Raw genomic sequence first — 17703 nt, forward strand, 5'->3', positions numbered from 1 at the left:
AAGATGAGAGAGGCCTGTAGTTTTCATCATAGGTATTCCTCAACTATGAGAGACAAAATGAGAAAAAAAAATCCAGAAAATCACATTGTCTGATTTTTAAAGAATTTATTTGCAAATTATGGTGGAAAATAAGTATTTGGTCAAAAACAGAAGTTCATCTCAATACTTTGTTATATACCCTTTGTTGGCAATGACAGAGGTCAAACGTTTTCTGTAAGTCTTCACAAGGTTTTCACACACTGTTGCTGGTATTTTGGTCCATTCCTCCATGCAGATCTCCTCTAGAGCAGTGATGTTTTGGGGCTGTCGCTGGGCAACACGGACTTTCAACTCCCTCCAAAGATTTTCTATGGGGTTGAGATCTGGAGACTGGCTAGGCAAACTCTGCACAGAAAGGCCCTCGTCGGCCACGGGGCTCAAACCCGGACGTTCTTGCTGTGAGGCGACAGCGCTAACCACTACACCACCGTGCTGCCCGCCCACACACACACACACACATATATGTATGTGTTGTTTTCTACACACATACATGTGTGTGTGTGTGTGTGTGTGTGTAGAAAACAACACACACACATACATATATGTGTGTGTGTGTGTGTGGGTGGGAAGCACGGTGGTGTAGTGGTTAGTGCTGTCGCCTCACAGCAAGAAGGTCCGGGTTCGAGCCCCGTGGCCGACGAGGGCCTTTCTGTGCAGAGTTTGCATGTTCTCCCCGTGTCTGCGTGGGTTTCCTCCGGGTGCTCCGGTTTCCCCCACAGTCCAAAGACATGCAGGTTAGGTTAACTGGTGACTCTACATTGACCGTAGGTGTGAATGTGAGTGTGAATGGTTGTCTGTGTCTATGTGTCAGCCCTGTGATGACCTGGCGACTTGCCCAGGGTGTACCCTGCCTTTCGCCCGTAGTCAGCTGGGATAGGCTCCAGCTTGCCTGCGACCCTGTAGAACAGGATAAAGCGGCTAGAGATAATGAGATGAGATATATATATACACACATTTTTTTCTTGAATGTCTTTAGATAAAGAAAAACTAGGAGAATATTGCAATGAAACAAAACTAAATTTCTGGGGAAAAAACGTTTGCAAGACATCAGTAATAAACTGGAGTAGACTTTTCACAAAAAAGCACAAGGTAAAACATGACTGGTAATCAGTTAATTCTGTTCACGTCCATACATTTAAAAAGCAACAGCATGAAATAATTGTGGGTTGTTGTTGGTTTTTTTTTTTTGCAACTTTGAAAATTAATTGAGGTAATAATATATCTCTATCATTTCTCAGTTCATTTTTGATTAACTGAACTTCATTAAATTTCACAGCAGATCTCACTTAAGGGATGTGTAGTTGGAGCAAATCACAAAAATCTTTTTTTTTTTAGTTTAAAGAAATACTCATTTGTTTGCAGGTGAAGGCCTTCTGGTTTGGATTAAGTGCACACTTTGGGGGAATAAAGAACAGAAAAAAGAAATCAAAAGCATCTCTCTGTCTCATTGATTTAGTGAGTATTAGCAGAACAATTTTGAAAAAACCTACAGTTAACAATGTCAGCTTACATGAAAGTAGCTTACTGTCTGAGGTAATAAGAGGAGAGGGGAAGCCTAGAGAGCATAAGCTTTGATAGTGTGGCAGTAAAAGAGGTGCAATCTGGAGAGCAGGTCTCATTTGTGTCTAAGGTTTTGATTTCTTACGATTACTTTGATTTACATGTCATATTCGTAGTCACTTTTATAGGAATCAAATAGCATGGCCATTCTGAAGTGTACATCAAACACACCGAAACCTTACTTGAATGAAGACTATGAAACTCTGAACGATGACTATGAAGACTATGTTTGAGAAAGCAAACCTGATGGTCATGCAAAATTGAACATTTAGTCAATCAATTTATAATAATAATAATAATAATAAATACATTTTTAGGGATAAAATTAGCTCATGTTTAAAGCCTTTATTTTTCTGTTAAGCTGCTTTGCGACAATGTTGTTAAAAGCGCTATACAAATAAACTGACTTGACTCGATTGACAAGCTGCTGGCTGTTACTGTAACATGACCAATTATCTCTGAGTTTAACCCAACTACAAATGATGAAGCTAATTAAGTTTAAAAGAAAAAGAAAAAAGTTCTCCTCCAATTAGCTGCCATGTGCTTAATTCTTCCCCACAAAGCAGTAAGAGGATAAGCTCATATCAAAGAGCCGTCTTCTTGCTTTTAATGAAAGCCATAGTGATGATCTTCAGGGGAGACTTTGTGCGAAACAGCATATTATCCTATCAGCATAATAGTAAGATGACTGAGATGAAAAGTGATTGGAAATAATTAAGTGCAGCAGCTCTCACCTTGAGCTCCTCGAGGTCAGGTCTCTCCATGCTGACAACAGCAGCCAGGAGTTGATCTTCCAGGCCATCCCGCGTCACTGTGAAGTTGATCAGCGTACACTGGGCCTGCAACTCCGGCTGGTAGTGGGGATTAGCCAGCTTGGTGTGGAGGATGAGCCGGAAACTAGGGTTGTACTCACACTCCTTGTCACCGATCTTTATGTAGCTGGAATAAAGCAGTAGAGGGTATGTGATAAAACTGTTTATCAGTCCCTGCTATATTTGCAACAAAGGTCTTGAGAAACTCATATATCCAGCAGCAATGCTTTATAAAGGATTTATGCAATGCTTATAAGGGTTCAATGGAGGTAACCTTATTTTCTGAACAACTGCATTTTAAATTGCACTTTATTAATGTTATGGAGGGTGAAATATACAAGACTGGTGTGTTCTGTACATATTCTGGACATGTGAAATGCACAGGGAACGTACTTTCACTCCTATATTTACTCTTATAAATAGCTGTTGAAGAGATGGTTTTTATCTTGAATTGATTCTACCTCCAGTTGTGGTCAAAAGTTTACATACATGAACATAAATGTCATCATGAACATGAGTGCCATGGCAATCTTTCATCTTTAATGAGTATACTCTTCGTCTCGTCTTCTTCCGCTTATCCGGCCAGGTCGCAGAGGCAGCAGTCTGAGCATGGAAGCCCAAACTTCCCTCTCCCCAGACACCTCGGCCAGCTCCTCGGGAAGAACACCAAGGCGTTCCCAGGCCAGCCAAGAGACATAGTCCCTCCAGCGTGTCCTGGATCTTCCCCAGGGCCTCCTCCCGGGGGGACATGCCTGGAACACCTCCCCAGGGAGGCGTCCAGGAGGCATCCGAAAGAGATGCCCGAGCCACCTCAGCTGATTCTTCTCGATGTGGAGGAGCAGCGGCTCTACTCCGAGCTCCTCCAGAGTGACTGTGCTTCTCACCCTATCTCTAAGGGAGCGCCCAGCCACCCTGCGAAGGAAACTCATTTCGGCCGCTTGTATCCACGATCTTGTTCTTTCGGTCATTACCCAAAGCTCATGACCATAGGTGAGAGTCGGAACGTAGATCGACCGGTAACTCAAGAGCTTCGCCTTTTGGCTCAGCTCTTTCTTCACCACGATGGACCGGTAAAGTGAACGCATCACTGCGGAGGCCGCACCGATCCGCCTGTCGATCTCACACTCTATCCTTCCCTCACTCGTGAACAAGATCCCGAGATACTTAAACTCCTCCACTTGAGGCAGGACTTCTCCACCAACCTGGAGAGGGCAAGCCACCCTTTTCCAGTCGAGAACCATGGCCTCTGACTTGGAGGTGCTGATTCTCATCCCAGCCGCTTCACACTCGACTGTAAACCGCCCCAGTGCATGCTGAAGGTCCTGGTTTGAAGAAGCCAACAGGACAACATCATCTGTGAAAAGCAGAGATGAAATCCTGTGGTTCCCAAACAGGATTCCTTCCAGCCCCTGGCTGCGCCTAGAAATTCTGTCCATAAAGATTATGAACAGAACCGGTGACAAAGGGCAGCCCTGCCGGAGTCCAACATGCACTGGGAACAGGTCTGACTTACTGCCGGCAATGTGAACCAGACTCCTGCTCCGTTCGTACAGGGACCAGACAGCCCTTAGCAAAGAGCCCCGAACCCCATACTCCCGAAGCACCCCCCACAGAATACCACGAGGGACATGGTCGAATGCCTTCTCCAAATCCACAAAGCGCATGTGGACTGGTTGGGCAAACTCCCATGAACCCTCGAGCACCCTATGAAGGGTATAGAGCTGGTCCAGTGTTCCGTGACCAGGACGAAAACTGCATTGTTCCTCCTGGATCCGAGGTTCGACTATTGGCTGAATTCTCCTCTCCAGTACCCTGGAGTAAACCTTCCCTGGGAGGCTGAGAAGTGTGATTCCCCTGTAATTGGAGCACACTCTCCGGTCCCCTTTCTTAAAAAGAGGGACCACCACCCCAGTCTACCACTCCAGAGGCACTGTCCCTGACTGCCACACGATGTTGCAGAGGCGTGTCAGCCAAGACAGCCCCACAACATCCAGAGACTTGAGATACTCAGGGCAGATCTCATCCACCCCCGGTGCCTTGCCACCGAGGAGCTTGCTAACCACCTCAGTGACTTCGGCTTGGGTAATGGACGAGTCCACCTCCGAGTCATCAGCCTCCGCTTCCTCAATGGAAGATGTGACAGTGGGATTGAGGAGATCCTCAAAGTATTCCTTCCACCGCCCGACAATGTCCCCAGTCGAGGTCAACAGCTCCCCACCCGCACTGTAAACAGTGTTGGCAGAGTACTGCTTCCCCCTCCTGAGGCACCGGACAGTTTGCCAGAATTTCTTCGAGGCCGACCAATAGTGCTCCTCCATGGCCTCACCGAACTACTCCCAGTTCCGAGTTTTTGCTTCCGCAACTGCCTGAGCTGCGGCACGCCTGGCCTGCCGATACCCATCAGCTGCCTCAGGAGTCCCGGAGGCCAACATGGCCTGATAGGACTCCTTCTTCAGCTTGACGGCATCCCTTACTTCCAGTGTCCACCACCGGGTTCGGGGATTGCTGCCACGACAGGCACCAGAGACCTTGCGGCCACAGCTCCGAACAGCCGCGTCGACAATGGAGGCAGAGAACATGGTCCACTCAGACTCAATGTCCCCCGCCTCCCTCGGAAGCTGGGAGAAGCTCTCCCGGAGGTGGGAGTTAAAGACCTCCCTGACAGAGTGCTCGGCAAGATGTTCCCAGCAGACCCTCGCCATACGTTTGGGCCAGCCAGGTCTGTCCGGCTTCCTCCTCCACCAGTGGATCCAACTCACCACCAGATGGTGATCAGTTGACAGCTCAGCCCCCCTCTTCACCCGAGTGTCCAAGACATAGGGCCGGAGAGCCGATGAAACAACAACAAAGTCGATCATCGACCTCCGACCTAAGGTGTCCTGGTGCCACATGCACTTATGGACACCCCTATGCTCAAACATGGTGTTCGTTATGGACAAACCGTAACTAGCACAGAAGTCCAATAACAAAACACCACTCCCAATCACGCCCCTCCAGGTGTCACTGTCATCGCCCATGTGAGCATTGAAGTCCCCCAGTAGAACAATGGAGTCCCCAGTCTGAGCACCTCTTAGTACCTCTCCCAGGGACTCCAAGAAGGCCAGATATTCTATACTGCTATTCGGCCCATAGGCACAAACAACAGCAAGAGCCCTCTCCCCGATCCTAAGGCACAGAGAGGCGACCCTCTCGTTCACTGGGGTAAACTCCAACACATGGCGGCTGAGCTGGGGAGCTATAAGCAAGCCCACACCAGCCCACCGCCGTTCACCATGGGCGACTCCAGAGAAGTGGAGAGTCCAGCCCTTCTCGAGGAGCTGGGTTCCAGAGCCCAAGCTGTGCATGGAGGTGAGCCTGACTATCTCTAGACGGTACCTCTCAACCTCCCGCACAAGCTCAGGCTCTTTCCCCCCCCAGCGAAGTGACATTCCATGTCCCAACAGCTAGCCGCTGTGTTCGGGGATCAGGTCATCGAGGCCCCTGCCTTCGACTGTTGCCCAATCCACACTGTACCAGCCCCCTATGGCTACCTCTGTGGGTGGTGAACCCACAGGAGGTCGGGCCCACGTCACCGCTTCGGGCTGAGCCCAGCCAGGCCCCATGGGCAAAGGCCCAGCCACCAAGCGCTCGCATATGAACCCCAACCCCGGGCCTGGCTCCAGGGTGGGGCCCCGGCTGCGCCATACCGGGCGACGTCACGGTCCTTGATAGATTGTTATCCTTAAGGGGTTTTGGTGAACTGCTCTTAGTCTGGCCTGTCACCTAGGAGCTGTCTGTCTTGGGAGACCCTAACAGGGGCGTAATGCCCCCGACAACATAGTTCCTAGGATCATTCAAGCACACAAACCCCTCCGCCACAATAAGGTGGCAGTTCTAGGAGGGGAACTAGACCCCTCCTAGAGGGGACCCCTCCTAGAAGTATACTCCTGAGTCAGCATAACTATACGAGGCAATAGTTAGCAATATTGGGCTTTCACGGATTTCTTTGAATGGTTCTTTTTCTGTGGCAGAATGACTGTACAACATTCATCTTTTAATAGAAAAAGAAAAAAAACCAAGAATTTGGTTCACAAGTTCTTTGGATAGTTCCAAGCACTACAGTCTACAGTCAAATGAGTTTTACATCATCATGGACTAAGAGGCTGCCATTCAAGAAAGAAGCCCCTGCTCCAAAATCCACACCTTCAAGCTTGAATAAAGTTTGTAGCTGACCACATGGAGAAATCAAAAAGCCTTTTGGAGGAAAGTTTTATGGTCGGATGAGACAAAGATTGAGTTGTTTGGCCACAACAATCAGAGGTACAGAGGAACACTGTACCAACTTTTAAGCATGGTGGTGGTAGCATCATGTTCTGGGGCTGTTTTGCTGCCAGTGGGACTGGTGCATTGCACAAAGTGGGTGTAATAATAAAGAAGGACTACATCAGAATTCTTCAATATATCCTCAAAACAACAGAAAAGTGGAACAAATTGTTGTTCAAATAGGACAGTGACCCCAAATACACATCAAAGCTGGTTGTGGAATAGATAAAGCAGGCTAACATTAAGCTTAAAATAAGTCTTGACTTCAACCCTATCAAAAAATATGTGGACTGTGCATAAAAGCCGGGTCTCTGTCAGGAAACCAAAAAATTTAATTGGACTCTACCAATGAAGAGTGGACAAATTAACCACAATTCTGCCAGAAGCTTGGTGATGGCAACAAAAAGCATTTGATCAAGGTAAAACTTGCTTAGGGACATTTAACCAAATATTAGGTGTGCTGTATGTATAATTTTGACCCTGTGTTGATTTCAAAGAACTTAAAATAAATTAAAACTTGTGCACCAACTTTTTTTTTTACTATTAAAGATATATGCTGTATAATCATTCTGCCACAGAGAAAGAACCATTCAAAGAAAATCACTGAAAGCCCAATATTGACATGACACTCATATTCATGTATGTAAACTTCTGACCACAACTGGATGTTTCTGCAACACTTACCGTCCTTTCTTTATTGTTTCTTGACCAAGCAGGGGCCCAAGCACTGGATCAACAGTCTCCTCCAGATTTTCAATAAGGACAATCTCACCTGCAGATAAGGCCCTCTCAATCGAGTCGAGATATCTATAAAGAAATAACAGATGGCAAAAGAAAACCACATAAGGGGAAATCAAGAAAATATACTACATAACAAAAATTAGAAATTGAAAATTGGTAAAGCAGCCAGTGACTTTTACCCTTTCTGTCCAATCCTAATGACACGAAGGTCATCTCCATATTTGTTCTTAATCCATTTTATCCCCTGGAGTTGGGGGTCGACCATGAGTGGCCAGCGCTCACAGCTGGTTAAGATGGTGGCATTCTCAGTGGACATCCGATCAGCTGGAAGCTCTTCGTTCTGCCAGGCAGCGAGATCTGCATCATCCATCAGCATAGTGAGAGGGTCCAGACCTGGTGTGACTGGGATAGGCACCTGATGGAGAAAAAGAAGACGTAAGTGAGTCACCACACTGAGACTCAGTTCTAAGACTAAACAATGTTCGCTCAAGTGAACAAACAGTGAGATGTTGTTCTAAAGGATATAAAGTTACAGAGATTACAGAAAAGCTACTGTTGTTGTCTAGCAGTGTAATAGCAGTCATGGCAAGAATGACAAAGAGTTTGCAGAGTAAACCATCTAATATTTAATAGGCATGGAAATAAACCCACTGTAAGTTGGCTAAGATAAGGCCTCCAGGTATTTTCCATTAATTCGTGACGGTAGCGCTTGGTGAAGTAGCCCAGATAAGAAACAAAGGCAGTAATGAGAAGAACATCCCCACACAGAGTACTCTCCTGATGCTTGAAGTTAGCCACTGCCTCAGCCCAGCGCACGTTCTCCGATGCCAACCCTCCAACCTGAGGAGAGGGAATGATTCACTTGAATAAATATGATCATGAATCTTGTCGTTAACACCATTGATAACAGTTCAAACACACTATTTTGCAAACATCTTTTTAACTAGCTTCATGATTGGCTCATATTAGGAAAGAGTAATGATCACGGATTTTGCTCATGGGGCTTTGACTGACGGATCTGTCCACCCGTCTGCTGTGTTTATTGAGTAATTAAGACCTAAGCTGCCAAAATTACCTGAAAGGATTTTTTTCACATCATGATCTTCATAGAAATTCACTAGCTTCCAGAGGAGAGCAAAGTAACACTGCCAAAAACCATATACTTGTGTGTGTGTGTGTGTGTGTGTGTGTGTGTGTGTGTGTGTGTGTGTGTGTGTGTGTGTGTGTGTGTGTGTTGGGGGGGTGTTTCTCACCAGGCGGTTGGCAAGAGAGATTGTGCGTGCTGTGGTCTCGGCCTCTTGTTGGCACTTCAGCTTGTCTGCTGTGGCCTTCTCAAATTTTGCTGTCAGCTTTGCCAAGTTCTCATTAAGGCACTGTCAGGGGGAGAGGAAGAATAGAGGTTGTTAGAGAGACAAAGCCAGAAATTAACGCTTCTAAATGCTATCCACATCAGAGTATAAACAAGGTATTTGTTTACAATCTTTGTAGCCTTGAAAAGTTAACAAAGAGTTAGCTGCCTCAACAATGAATCCTTGCTGCAGTAATAATAACCAAAGGGACAAACACAATTAGCAGCTGAAAACACAGCTTTATCATTTTGAAATAGAGAACTGAAAACATTTTGCAGGAGTGTTTTCAATCTAGCCTCTACTATTTCTGTAAAGAGATCGTAAGCACACCTAACAATGCTTTTGAAGTTTTTCATATTGTTGGAAAGAGAGACTGAGACAAAAAAAAAAAAAAGAACCCCAGGTACAGCTGCCTTACATTGATTTTTTCTTTAATGACAGAGAGCTTCTCCTGAGCAGAAGCGAGCTCTGCATTAGCCTGGTTCAGGGCTTGTCTCTTGGGCTCCACTTCGCAGTAAACCTCATAGAACTTTACAATGTTAATGACCCAGGAGCAGAGGCCTGATGCAGCAAAGGACTTTGCCGCCACCAGCTCTGGTTTGAACTCTTTGTCCTGCAGGTAGGGCTGGATGGCTTTCAGGCAGTTCTCATGGATGTTCTCCTTGTTGAAGTTGATCAGTGAGTCCAGGAATGTGTCGACTTTAGCCATCATGACTTTAGCTGCTTTCCAGCTGCGGTCTTTTGGAACTTTGCCCCCAGGAGCCATTAGAACCATGACGGCAGCAGTCACGTTGGTGACGGCAGCCACGGGAGAGCCAAAGGACTTCAACTCTGTCAGATTGTTCTAAAGAGAAGAAATATGACATTGAAAGCATGTATGCTAATCAAATATCAGCTCATACTAAATAGCATTTAAAAAACAAAAAAACCACTCGATTTGGTGAATAACCTGAAAAGGGTCTATCGGCAAACTGCAGATCAGTGGGTGGGTCTGAGTCATAAATATGGCTATGCCTTTGCATTGGTACCCTGATAGCTCAGAAATGTCAGCAGAACATGTGCAATTTACATCTCAACAGTGGTTGGTTTGCTAACCTAGAAGATGTCATGGTGTTTTTTTCATCATTGCTTCCATCAGTCATCTTTGTGCACAATGAGTACCTCCCAGTGTTGTAAGACAGCTCATGATTTATTTAATCTCCACACTCATACCATGTAATAAGCAGATTACATTTAATCAAAAATTACCTTCATGCAATCTCCTATGATTAACTGGCATTAACAATTTTTGAGGCATAGTTTAGCAGGTACCACATGATTGACTACAGTCAACCACTGAATAAATTTTCTTGTCTAAAGCTGCAAAATGCAATAGTGAGGAAAAAATGGCACTGCACTGGTGTCTTGCCAAGTATCAAATGAGCTGCATGAGAGAGAGAGAGAGAGAGAGAGAGAGAGAGAGAGAGAGAGAGACTGAAAAGACAGCTGTCAAACGGTGTATTTTCATGACTGTATTCAGTTTTCCATCTGTTTAAAATTAGCAGGGAAGGTATAAACATGACTTCAAATACTTTTAGAAATCCTGTCTGTGTTAGCTTATGTTAGCACGTTGGCAAGAATTAGTGAAGGTTATGACCGTTTAATAAATATTAAAAACACTAAAACCCCTCATAAATATCCTGCCATGCTAGCTTTGGCTGTATTGTCCATGTGACTAACATTTGTAGGAAATTTTATAAACACTAATAAGGATGACAGAAATACTTCAAGAATGCTGTCTGGTTAGCTAATACAGCTAGCTGCATTAGCGTTAATAGAAGTGAAGAATATAAACATGATTCTCAAGAAATTCTAGAGATTCTCTAGAAATTCTGTTTACAGGTTAGATAGCAGGCTAGCTTTCAGGCTATAAATACAAGAAGACAGAGTCATCTATATCAACTGCCCTATATACCAACTATATACCAAGTTTCAAGATATTATTTGTCACATTTTTCAAGTTCTGCTGCAGGAAACCAACCATACCTCTTTAGACTGACCTCAGCAGCCCATGGCATAAGCCCACCAGACCTTTGGTCGAGGTGAGCTAAAAATTAAAACTTCTTACATTTCTTAGTATCAAAAGGCACGTATACATTACTTAATCAACACATATACCAACTTTCAAGACCATACCACTCATAGTTTTCAAGTTCTGTTCCAGAAACAAAACCTACCCCTAAGATTAACCTGAGAGACTAAGTCTGAAATTGTTTCCATGGAAACATGAAAAATTAAAATTTCTCAAATTTCTTAATATGAAAAGGCACATCTACATCACCTTGTTAACATGTACAGTGGTGCTTGAAAGTTTGTGAACCCTTTAGAATTTTCTATATTTCTGCATAAATATGACCCAAAACATCATCAGATTTTCACACAAGCCCTAAAAGTAGATAAAGAGAACCCAGTTAAACAAATTAGACAAAAATATGATACTTGGTCATTTATTTATTGAGGAAAATGATCCAATATTACATATCTGTGGGTGGCAAAAGTATGTGAACCTCTAGGATTAGCAGTTAATTTGAAGGTGAAATTAGAGTCAGGTGTTTTCAATCAATGGGATGACAATCAGGTGTGAGTGGGCACCCTGTTTTATTTAAAGAACAGGGATCTATCAAAGTCTGATCTTCACAACACATGCTTGTGCAAGTGTATCATGGCACGAACAAAGGAGATTTCTGAGGACCTCAGAAAAAGCGTTGTTGATGTTCATCAGGCTGGAAAAGGTTACAAAACCATCTCTAAAGAGTTTGGACTCCACCAATCCACAGTCAGACAGATTGTGTACAAATGGAGGAAATTCAAGACCATTGTTACCCTCCCCAGGAGTGGTCGACCAACAAAGATCACTCCAAGAGCAAGGCGTGTAATAGTTGGCGAGGTCACAAAGGACCCCAGGGTAACTTCTAAGCAACTGAAGGCCTCTCTCACATTGGCTAATGTTAATGTTCATGAGTCCACCATCAGGAGAACACTGAACAACAATGGTGTGCATGATAGGGTTGCAAGGAGAAAGCCACTGCTCTCCAAAAAACTTGCTGCTTGTCTGCAGTTTGCTAAAGATCACATGGACAAGCCAGAAGGCTATTAGAAAAATGTTTTGTGGACCGATGAGACCAAAATAGAACAATTTGGTTTAAATGAGAAGCGTTAAGTTTGGAGAAAGGAAAACACTGCATTCCAGCATAACAACCTTATCCCATCTGTGAAACATGGTGGTGGTAGTATCGTGTTTTGGGCCTGTTTTGCTGAATCTGGGCCAGGACGGCTTGCCATCATTGATGGAACAATGAATTCTGAATTATACCAGCGAATTCTAAAGGAAAATGTCAGGACATCTGTCCACGAACTGAATTTCAAGAGAAGGTGGGTCATGCAGCAAGACAACGACCCTAAGCACACAAGTCATTCTACCAAAGAATGGTTAAAGAAGAATAAAGTTCATGTTTTGGAATGGCCAAGTCAAAGTCCTGACCTTAATCCAATCAAAATGTTGTGGAAGGACCTGAAGCGAGCAGTTCATGTGAGGAAACCCACCAACATCCCAGAGTTGAAGCTGTTCTGTATGGAGGAATGGGCTAAAATTCATCCAAGCCGGTGTGCAGGACTGATCAATAGATACCGGAAACATTTAATTGCAGTTATTGCTGCACAAGGGGGTCACACCAGATACTGAAAGCAAAGGTTCACATACTTTTGCCACTCACAGACATGTAATATTGGATCATTTTCCTCAATAAATAAATGACCAAGTATAATATTTTTGTCTCATTTGTTTAACTGGGTTCTAACTGGGTTCTACACAATTTCTATATTTCTGCAAAAATATGACCCAAAACATCATCAGATTTTCACACAAGTCCTAAAAGTAGATAAAGAGAACCCAGTTAAACAAATGAGACAAAAATATTATACTTGGTCATTTATTTATTGAGGAAAATGATCCAATATTACATGTCTGTGAGTGGCAAAAGTATGTGAACCTTTGCTTTCAGTATCTGGTGTGACCCCCTTGTGCAGCAATAACTGCAATTAAATGTTTCCGGTATCTGTTGATCAGTCCTGCACACCGGCTTGGACGAATTTTAGCCCATTCCTCCATACAGAACAGCTTCAACTCTGGGATGTTGGTGGGTTTCCTCACATGAACTGCTCGCTTCAGGTCCTTCAACAACATTTTGATTGGATTAAGGTCAGGACTTTGACTTGGCCATTCCAAAACATGAACTTTATTCTTCTTTAACCATTCTTTGGTAGAATGACTTGTGTGCTTAGGGTCGTTGTCTTGCTGCATGACCCACCTTCTCTTGAAATTCAGTTCGTGGACAGATGTCCTGACATTTTCCTTTAGAATTCGCTGGTATAATTCAGAATTCATTGTTCCATCAATGATGGCAAGCCGTCCTGGCCCAGATTCAGCAAAACAGGCCCAAAACATGATACTACCACCACCATGTTTCACAGATGGGATAAGGTTGTTATGCTGGAATGCAGTGTTTTCCTTTCTCCAAACTTAACGCTTCTCATTTAAACCAAATTGTTCTATTTTGGGCTCAGCCGTCCACAAAACATTTTTCCAATAGCCTTCTGGCTTGTCAATGTGATCTTTAGCAAACTGCAGACAAGCAGCAAGTTTTTTGGAGAGCAGTGGCTTTCTCCTTGCAACCCTATCATGCACACCATTGTTGTTCAGTGTTCTCCTGATGGTGGACTCATGAACATTAACATTAGCCAATGTGAGAGAGGCCTTCAATTGCTTAGAAGTTACCCTAGGGTCCTTTGTGACCTCGCCAACTATTACACGCCTTGCTCTTGGAGTGATCTTTGTTGGTCGACCACTCCTGGGGAGGGTAACAATGGTCTTGAATTTCCTCCACAATCTGTCTGACTGTGGATTGGTGGAGTCCAAACTCTTTAGAGATGGTTTTGTAACCTTTTCCAGCCTGATGAACATCAACAACGCTTTTTCTGAGGTCCTCAGAAATCTCCTTTGTTCGTGCCATGATACACTTCCACAAACATGTGTTGTGAAGATCAGACTTTGATAGATCCCTGTTCTTTAAATAAAACAGGGTGCCCACTCACACCTGATTTGTCATCCAATTGATTGAAAACACCGGACTCTAATTTCACCTTCAAATTAACTGCTAATCCTAGAGGTTCACATACTTTTGCCACCCACAGATATGTAATATTGGATCATTTTCCTCAATAAATAAATGACCAAGTATCATATTTTTGTCTAATTTGTTTAACTGGGTTCTCTTTATCTACTTTTAGGGCTTGTGTGAAAATCTGATGATGTTTTGGGTCATATTTATGCAGAAATATAGAAAATTCTAAAGGGTTCACAAACTTTCAAGCACCACTGTAATTATGTAAGCACCACTTGTCTTGTTCCCCTTGAGCTTTCCTTCAGCATTTGTCCTCGTTTACATCGGAACTAGATGCCACTTGTCATTTCTGTACAGCTTAGCATTCTCACCTTGTCACCAAAGCTGGCAATATAGAGCTAGTGTGAAAGGGCTCACAGAATAACAGCAACCCAGAGTTCAAAGAGAATGAAGAAGAAGAAACCTTTATTATTCGTCACAAGCACAGTGAAATTCATCCTCTGCATTTAACCCATCTGAAGCAGTGAACACACGCACACACTCAGCAGTGCGCAGCCACACCAAAGCACCCGGGGAGCAGTCAGGGGTTCGGTACCTTGCTCAAGGGCACCTCAGCCCAAGGCCGCCCCACATCAACCTAACTGCATGTCTTTGGATTGGGGGGGGAAACCGGAGCACCCGGAGGAAACCCACGCAGACACGGGGAGAACATGCAAACTCCACACAGAAAGGCCCTCGCCGGCTGCTGGGTTCAAACCCGGAACCTTCTTGCTGTGAGGCGACCGTGCTAACCACTACACCACTGAAAAAGCAGCGGTCAGGTCACGATTGGTATGAAGACAGATCTAATAAGCCAAAGTTTTGTCAAGACTGTCAGTCAGATCATTTATATAACCCCAAATCAGACAAGGTTGGAATGGTATGTTGAAATTCAATTAAAACTGAAAACAACACTTTGTGTTGTGAGTAATATTTGACCTGTATTGCACTCAAAACAATACAACAGCACATGATTTGATGTTTTATCTCATGAATGTTATTGGTTTTTTTCTCAAAATAAACACATTTCAATTTTGATTCTTGCAACACATTTCAAAAAGTTGGAACAGTAAAGCACTTTATAATGTTGCCATTCTTTCTCACAAGACTTAAAAGACGTTTAGGGACTGAAGGCACCAAGTGATGAAATGTTTCAGGTGTTATTTTGTCCCATTCTCCCTGCAAACAGATCTAAAGGTGTGCAACAGTACGAGGTCATTATTCTCATCTCATTATCTCTAGCCGCTTTATCCTGTTCTACAGGGTCGCAGGCAAGCTGGAGCCTATCCCAGCTGACTACGGACGAAAGGTGGGGTACACCCTGGACAAGTCGCCAGGTCATCACATGGCTGACACATAGACACAGACAACCATTCACACCTATGGTCAATTTAGAGTCACCAGTTAACCTAACCTGCATGTCTTTGGACTGTGGGGGAAACCGGAGCACCCGGAGGAAATCCACGCGGACACGGGGAGAACATGCAAACTCTGCACAGAAAGGCCCTCGCCGGCCACGGGGCTCGAACCCAGGACCTTCTTGCTGTGAGGCGACAGCGCTAACCACTACACCACCATGCCACCCGAGGTCATTATTGTCATATTTTTTAATTTCAAAATCCTCCACACATTCTCTATTAGGGACAGAGGGGACAGGCACCCTCTTCATCCACAGCAATGCCTTTGTAATGTGTACAGAAAATGGTTTGCATTGACTTGCTGAAATATCCCTGGAAAAGATGTCGTCTTAAAGGTAGCATATGTTGCTCCAGAATCTCAATGTATTTTTCTGCATTAATGCTCCATTACAGAAGTGCAAGTTACCTTTGCCAAGAGTACTGACACAACCCCATACCGTGACAGACCCTGACTTTTGGACTTGTTGCTGGTAACAGTCTGGATGGTGCTTTTCATCTTTGGTCTGGAACACACGGCATCCATTTCTTCCAAAAGCCCTGAAATACTGATTTATCTGACCACAATATACTGTACATTTCCACTGTGTGATGGTCCATCCCAGATGCCTCTGAGCCCAGAGAAGTCAACGGTGCTTCTGAATACAGTTAACACAAGGCTTCCTTTTTGCACAGTAAAGTTTTAACTGGCATTTGTAGATGTAACTCTGTATTGTTGTGCTTGACAAAGGTTTGCCAAAATAATCCCGAGCCCATGTGGTTATATCAGCTATAGATGAATGACGGTTCTTGATGCAGTGCCATCTGAGGGATCGGAGATCACGGGTGTTTAGCTTAGGCTTGTGCCCTTGCCCTTTACACACCAAAATTCCTCCAGGTTCCTTGAATCATCTAATGATATTATGCAACAGAGAGGGTGAAATATCCAAATCCTTTTGTGTCTTTCCTTGAGGAACATTGTTTTTAAACATTTAAATTGTTTTCTCATGCACTTGTTGACAAACTGGAGATCCTCGGCCCATCTTTGATCTTCAAATGCTAGACCTTTCCTGGATACTGATTTTTTACCAAATCATGATTACAGCCACTTGTTGACATCACCTGTTTCAAATCACATCATTATTTTTTTTCCCCTCATTACTAGCCCTAAATTGCCCCCATCCCAACTGTCTTTAGAATGTGTTGCAGGCCTGAAATGCAGGACTGGATGTATATTAATACATGAAATGAAGTTGACCAGACAAAACATGGAATATCTTGGGGTCATACTGTCTGCAATGAAACACAAATCAAGGTCCATTTAGAAATCCCTTCTTTCTTTTTTTATTTGTATTTTCCATACCATCCCAAGTTTTTCTGATTTGCGGTTGTAGTTTCAGGCTGTGATCATTTGCACTTATGTAACATTTGATTTATACAGTAATAAAACTGTCATAGATTTGTTTCACATAATAAATTAATGATAAATCAATAATTGATTCATTCATCCCACAGTTGCTACAGAGCTGTAAAATTCTTTTTTGGGGTCTTATACTTCCTTATACCCCAGCACTGTCGAATTCTTAAATCTGATTGGTCAGTAGGTCAGGGTTATATTAATGCACTCCTTCTAATATGTTAGCATTTTTATAGTCATACTACAATAATAATTCACATGGGATGTGGTTTAAAGGAACAGTCCACCGTACTTCCATAATGAAATATGTTCTTCTCTGAATTGAGACTAGCTGATCCGTACCTCTCCGAGCTTTGCGCGACCTCCCAGTCAGTCAGACGCGCTGTTACTCCTGTTAGCAATGTAGCTAGGCTCAGCATGGCCAATGGTATTTTTTGGGGCTGTAGTTAGATGCGACCAAACTCTTCCACGTTTTTCCTGTTTACATAGGTTTATATGACCAGTGACATGAAACAAAGTTCAGTTACACAAATTGAAACGTGGCGATTTTCTATGTTATGGAAAGTCCGCACTATAATGACAGGCGTACTAACACCTTCTGCGCGCTTCGACAGCGCATTGATACCTTCAATCGTGAAGGTATCAATGTGCTGTCGAAGCGCGCAGAAGGTGTTAGTACGCCTGTCATTATAGTGCAGACTTTCCATAGCATAGAAAATCGCCACGTTTCAATTTGTGTAACTGAACTTTGTTTCATGTCACTGGTCATATAAACCTATGTAAACAGGAAAAACGTGGAAGAGTTTGGTCGCATCTAACTACAGCCCCAAAAAATACCATTGGCCATGCTGAGCCTAGCTACATTGCTAACAGGAGTAACAGCGCGTTTGA

At 43.8% G+C, this 17703-nt stretch overlaps 1 protein-coding gene across 1 annotated transcript in view; it reads right to left on the reverse strand.

Moving 5' to 3' along the window:
- Positions 1-17703, reverse strand: part of dnah9 (dynein, axonemal, heavy chain 9) — a 212060-nt gene that overhangs the window by 53358 nt on the left and 140999 nt on the right. The window contains exons 50-55 of the mRNA XM_060939807.1: positions 9222-9647; positions 8708-8827; positions 8106-8294; positions 7634-7869; positions 7398-7520; positions 2334-2538 (exon numbers count right to left, since the gene is read on the reverse strand). Of these exons, the coding sequence (XP_060795790.1) occupies positions 2334-2538; positions 7398-7520; positions 7634-7869; positions 8106-8294; positions 8708-8827; positions 9222-9647 (1299 nt within the window). The remainder of the gene's footprint in view (positions 1-2333; positions 2539-7397; positions 7521-7633; positions 7870-8105; positions 8295-8707; positions 8828-9221; positions 9648-17703) is intronic.

Source organism: Neoarius graeffei, chromosome 14 (assembly GCF_027579695.1).
Source record: "Neoarius graeffei isolate fNeoGra1 chromosome 14, fNeoGra1.pri, whole genome shotgun sequence".
In the NCBI taxonomy this organism is placed as follows: domain Eukaryota; kingdom Metazoa; phylum Chordata; class Actinopteri; order Siluriformes; family Ariidae; genus Neoarius; species Neoarius graeffei.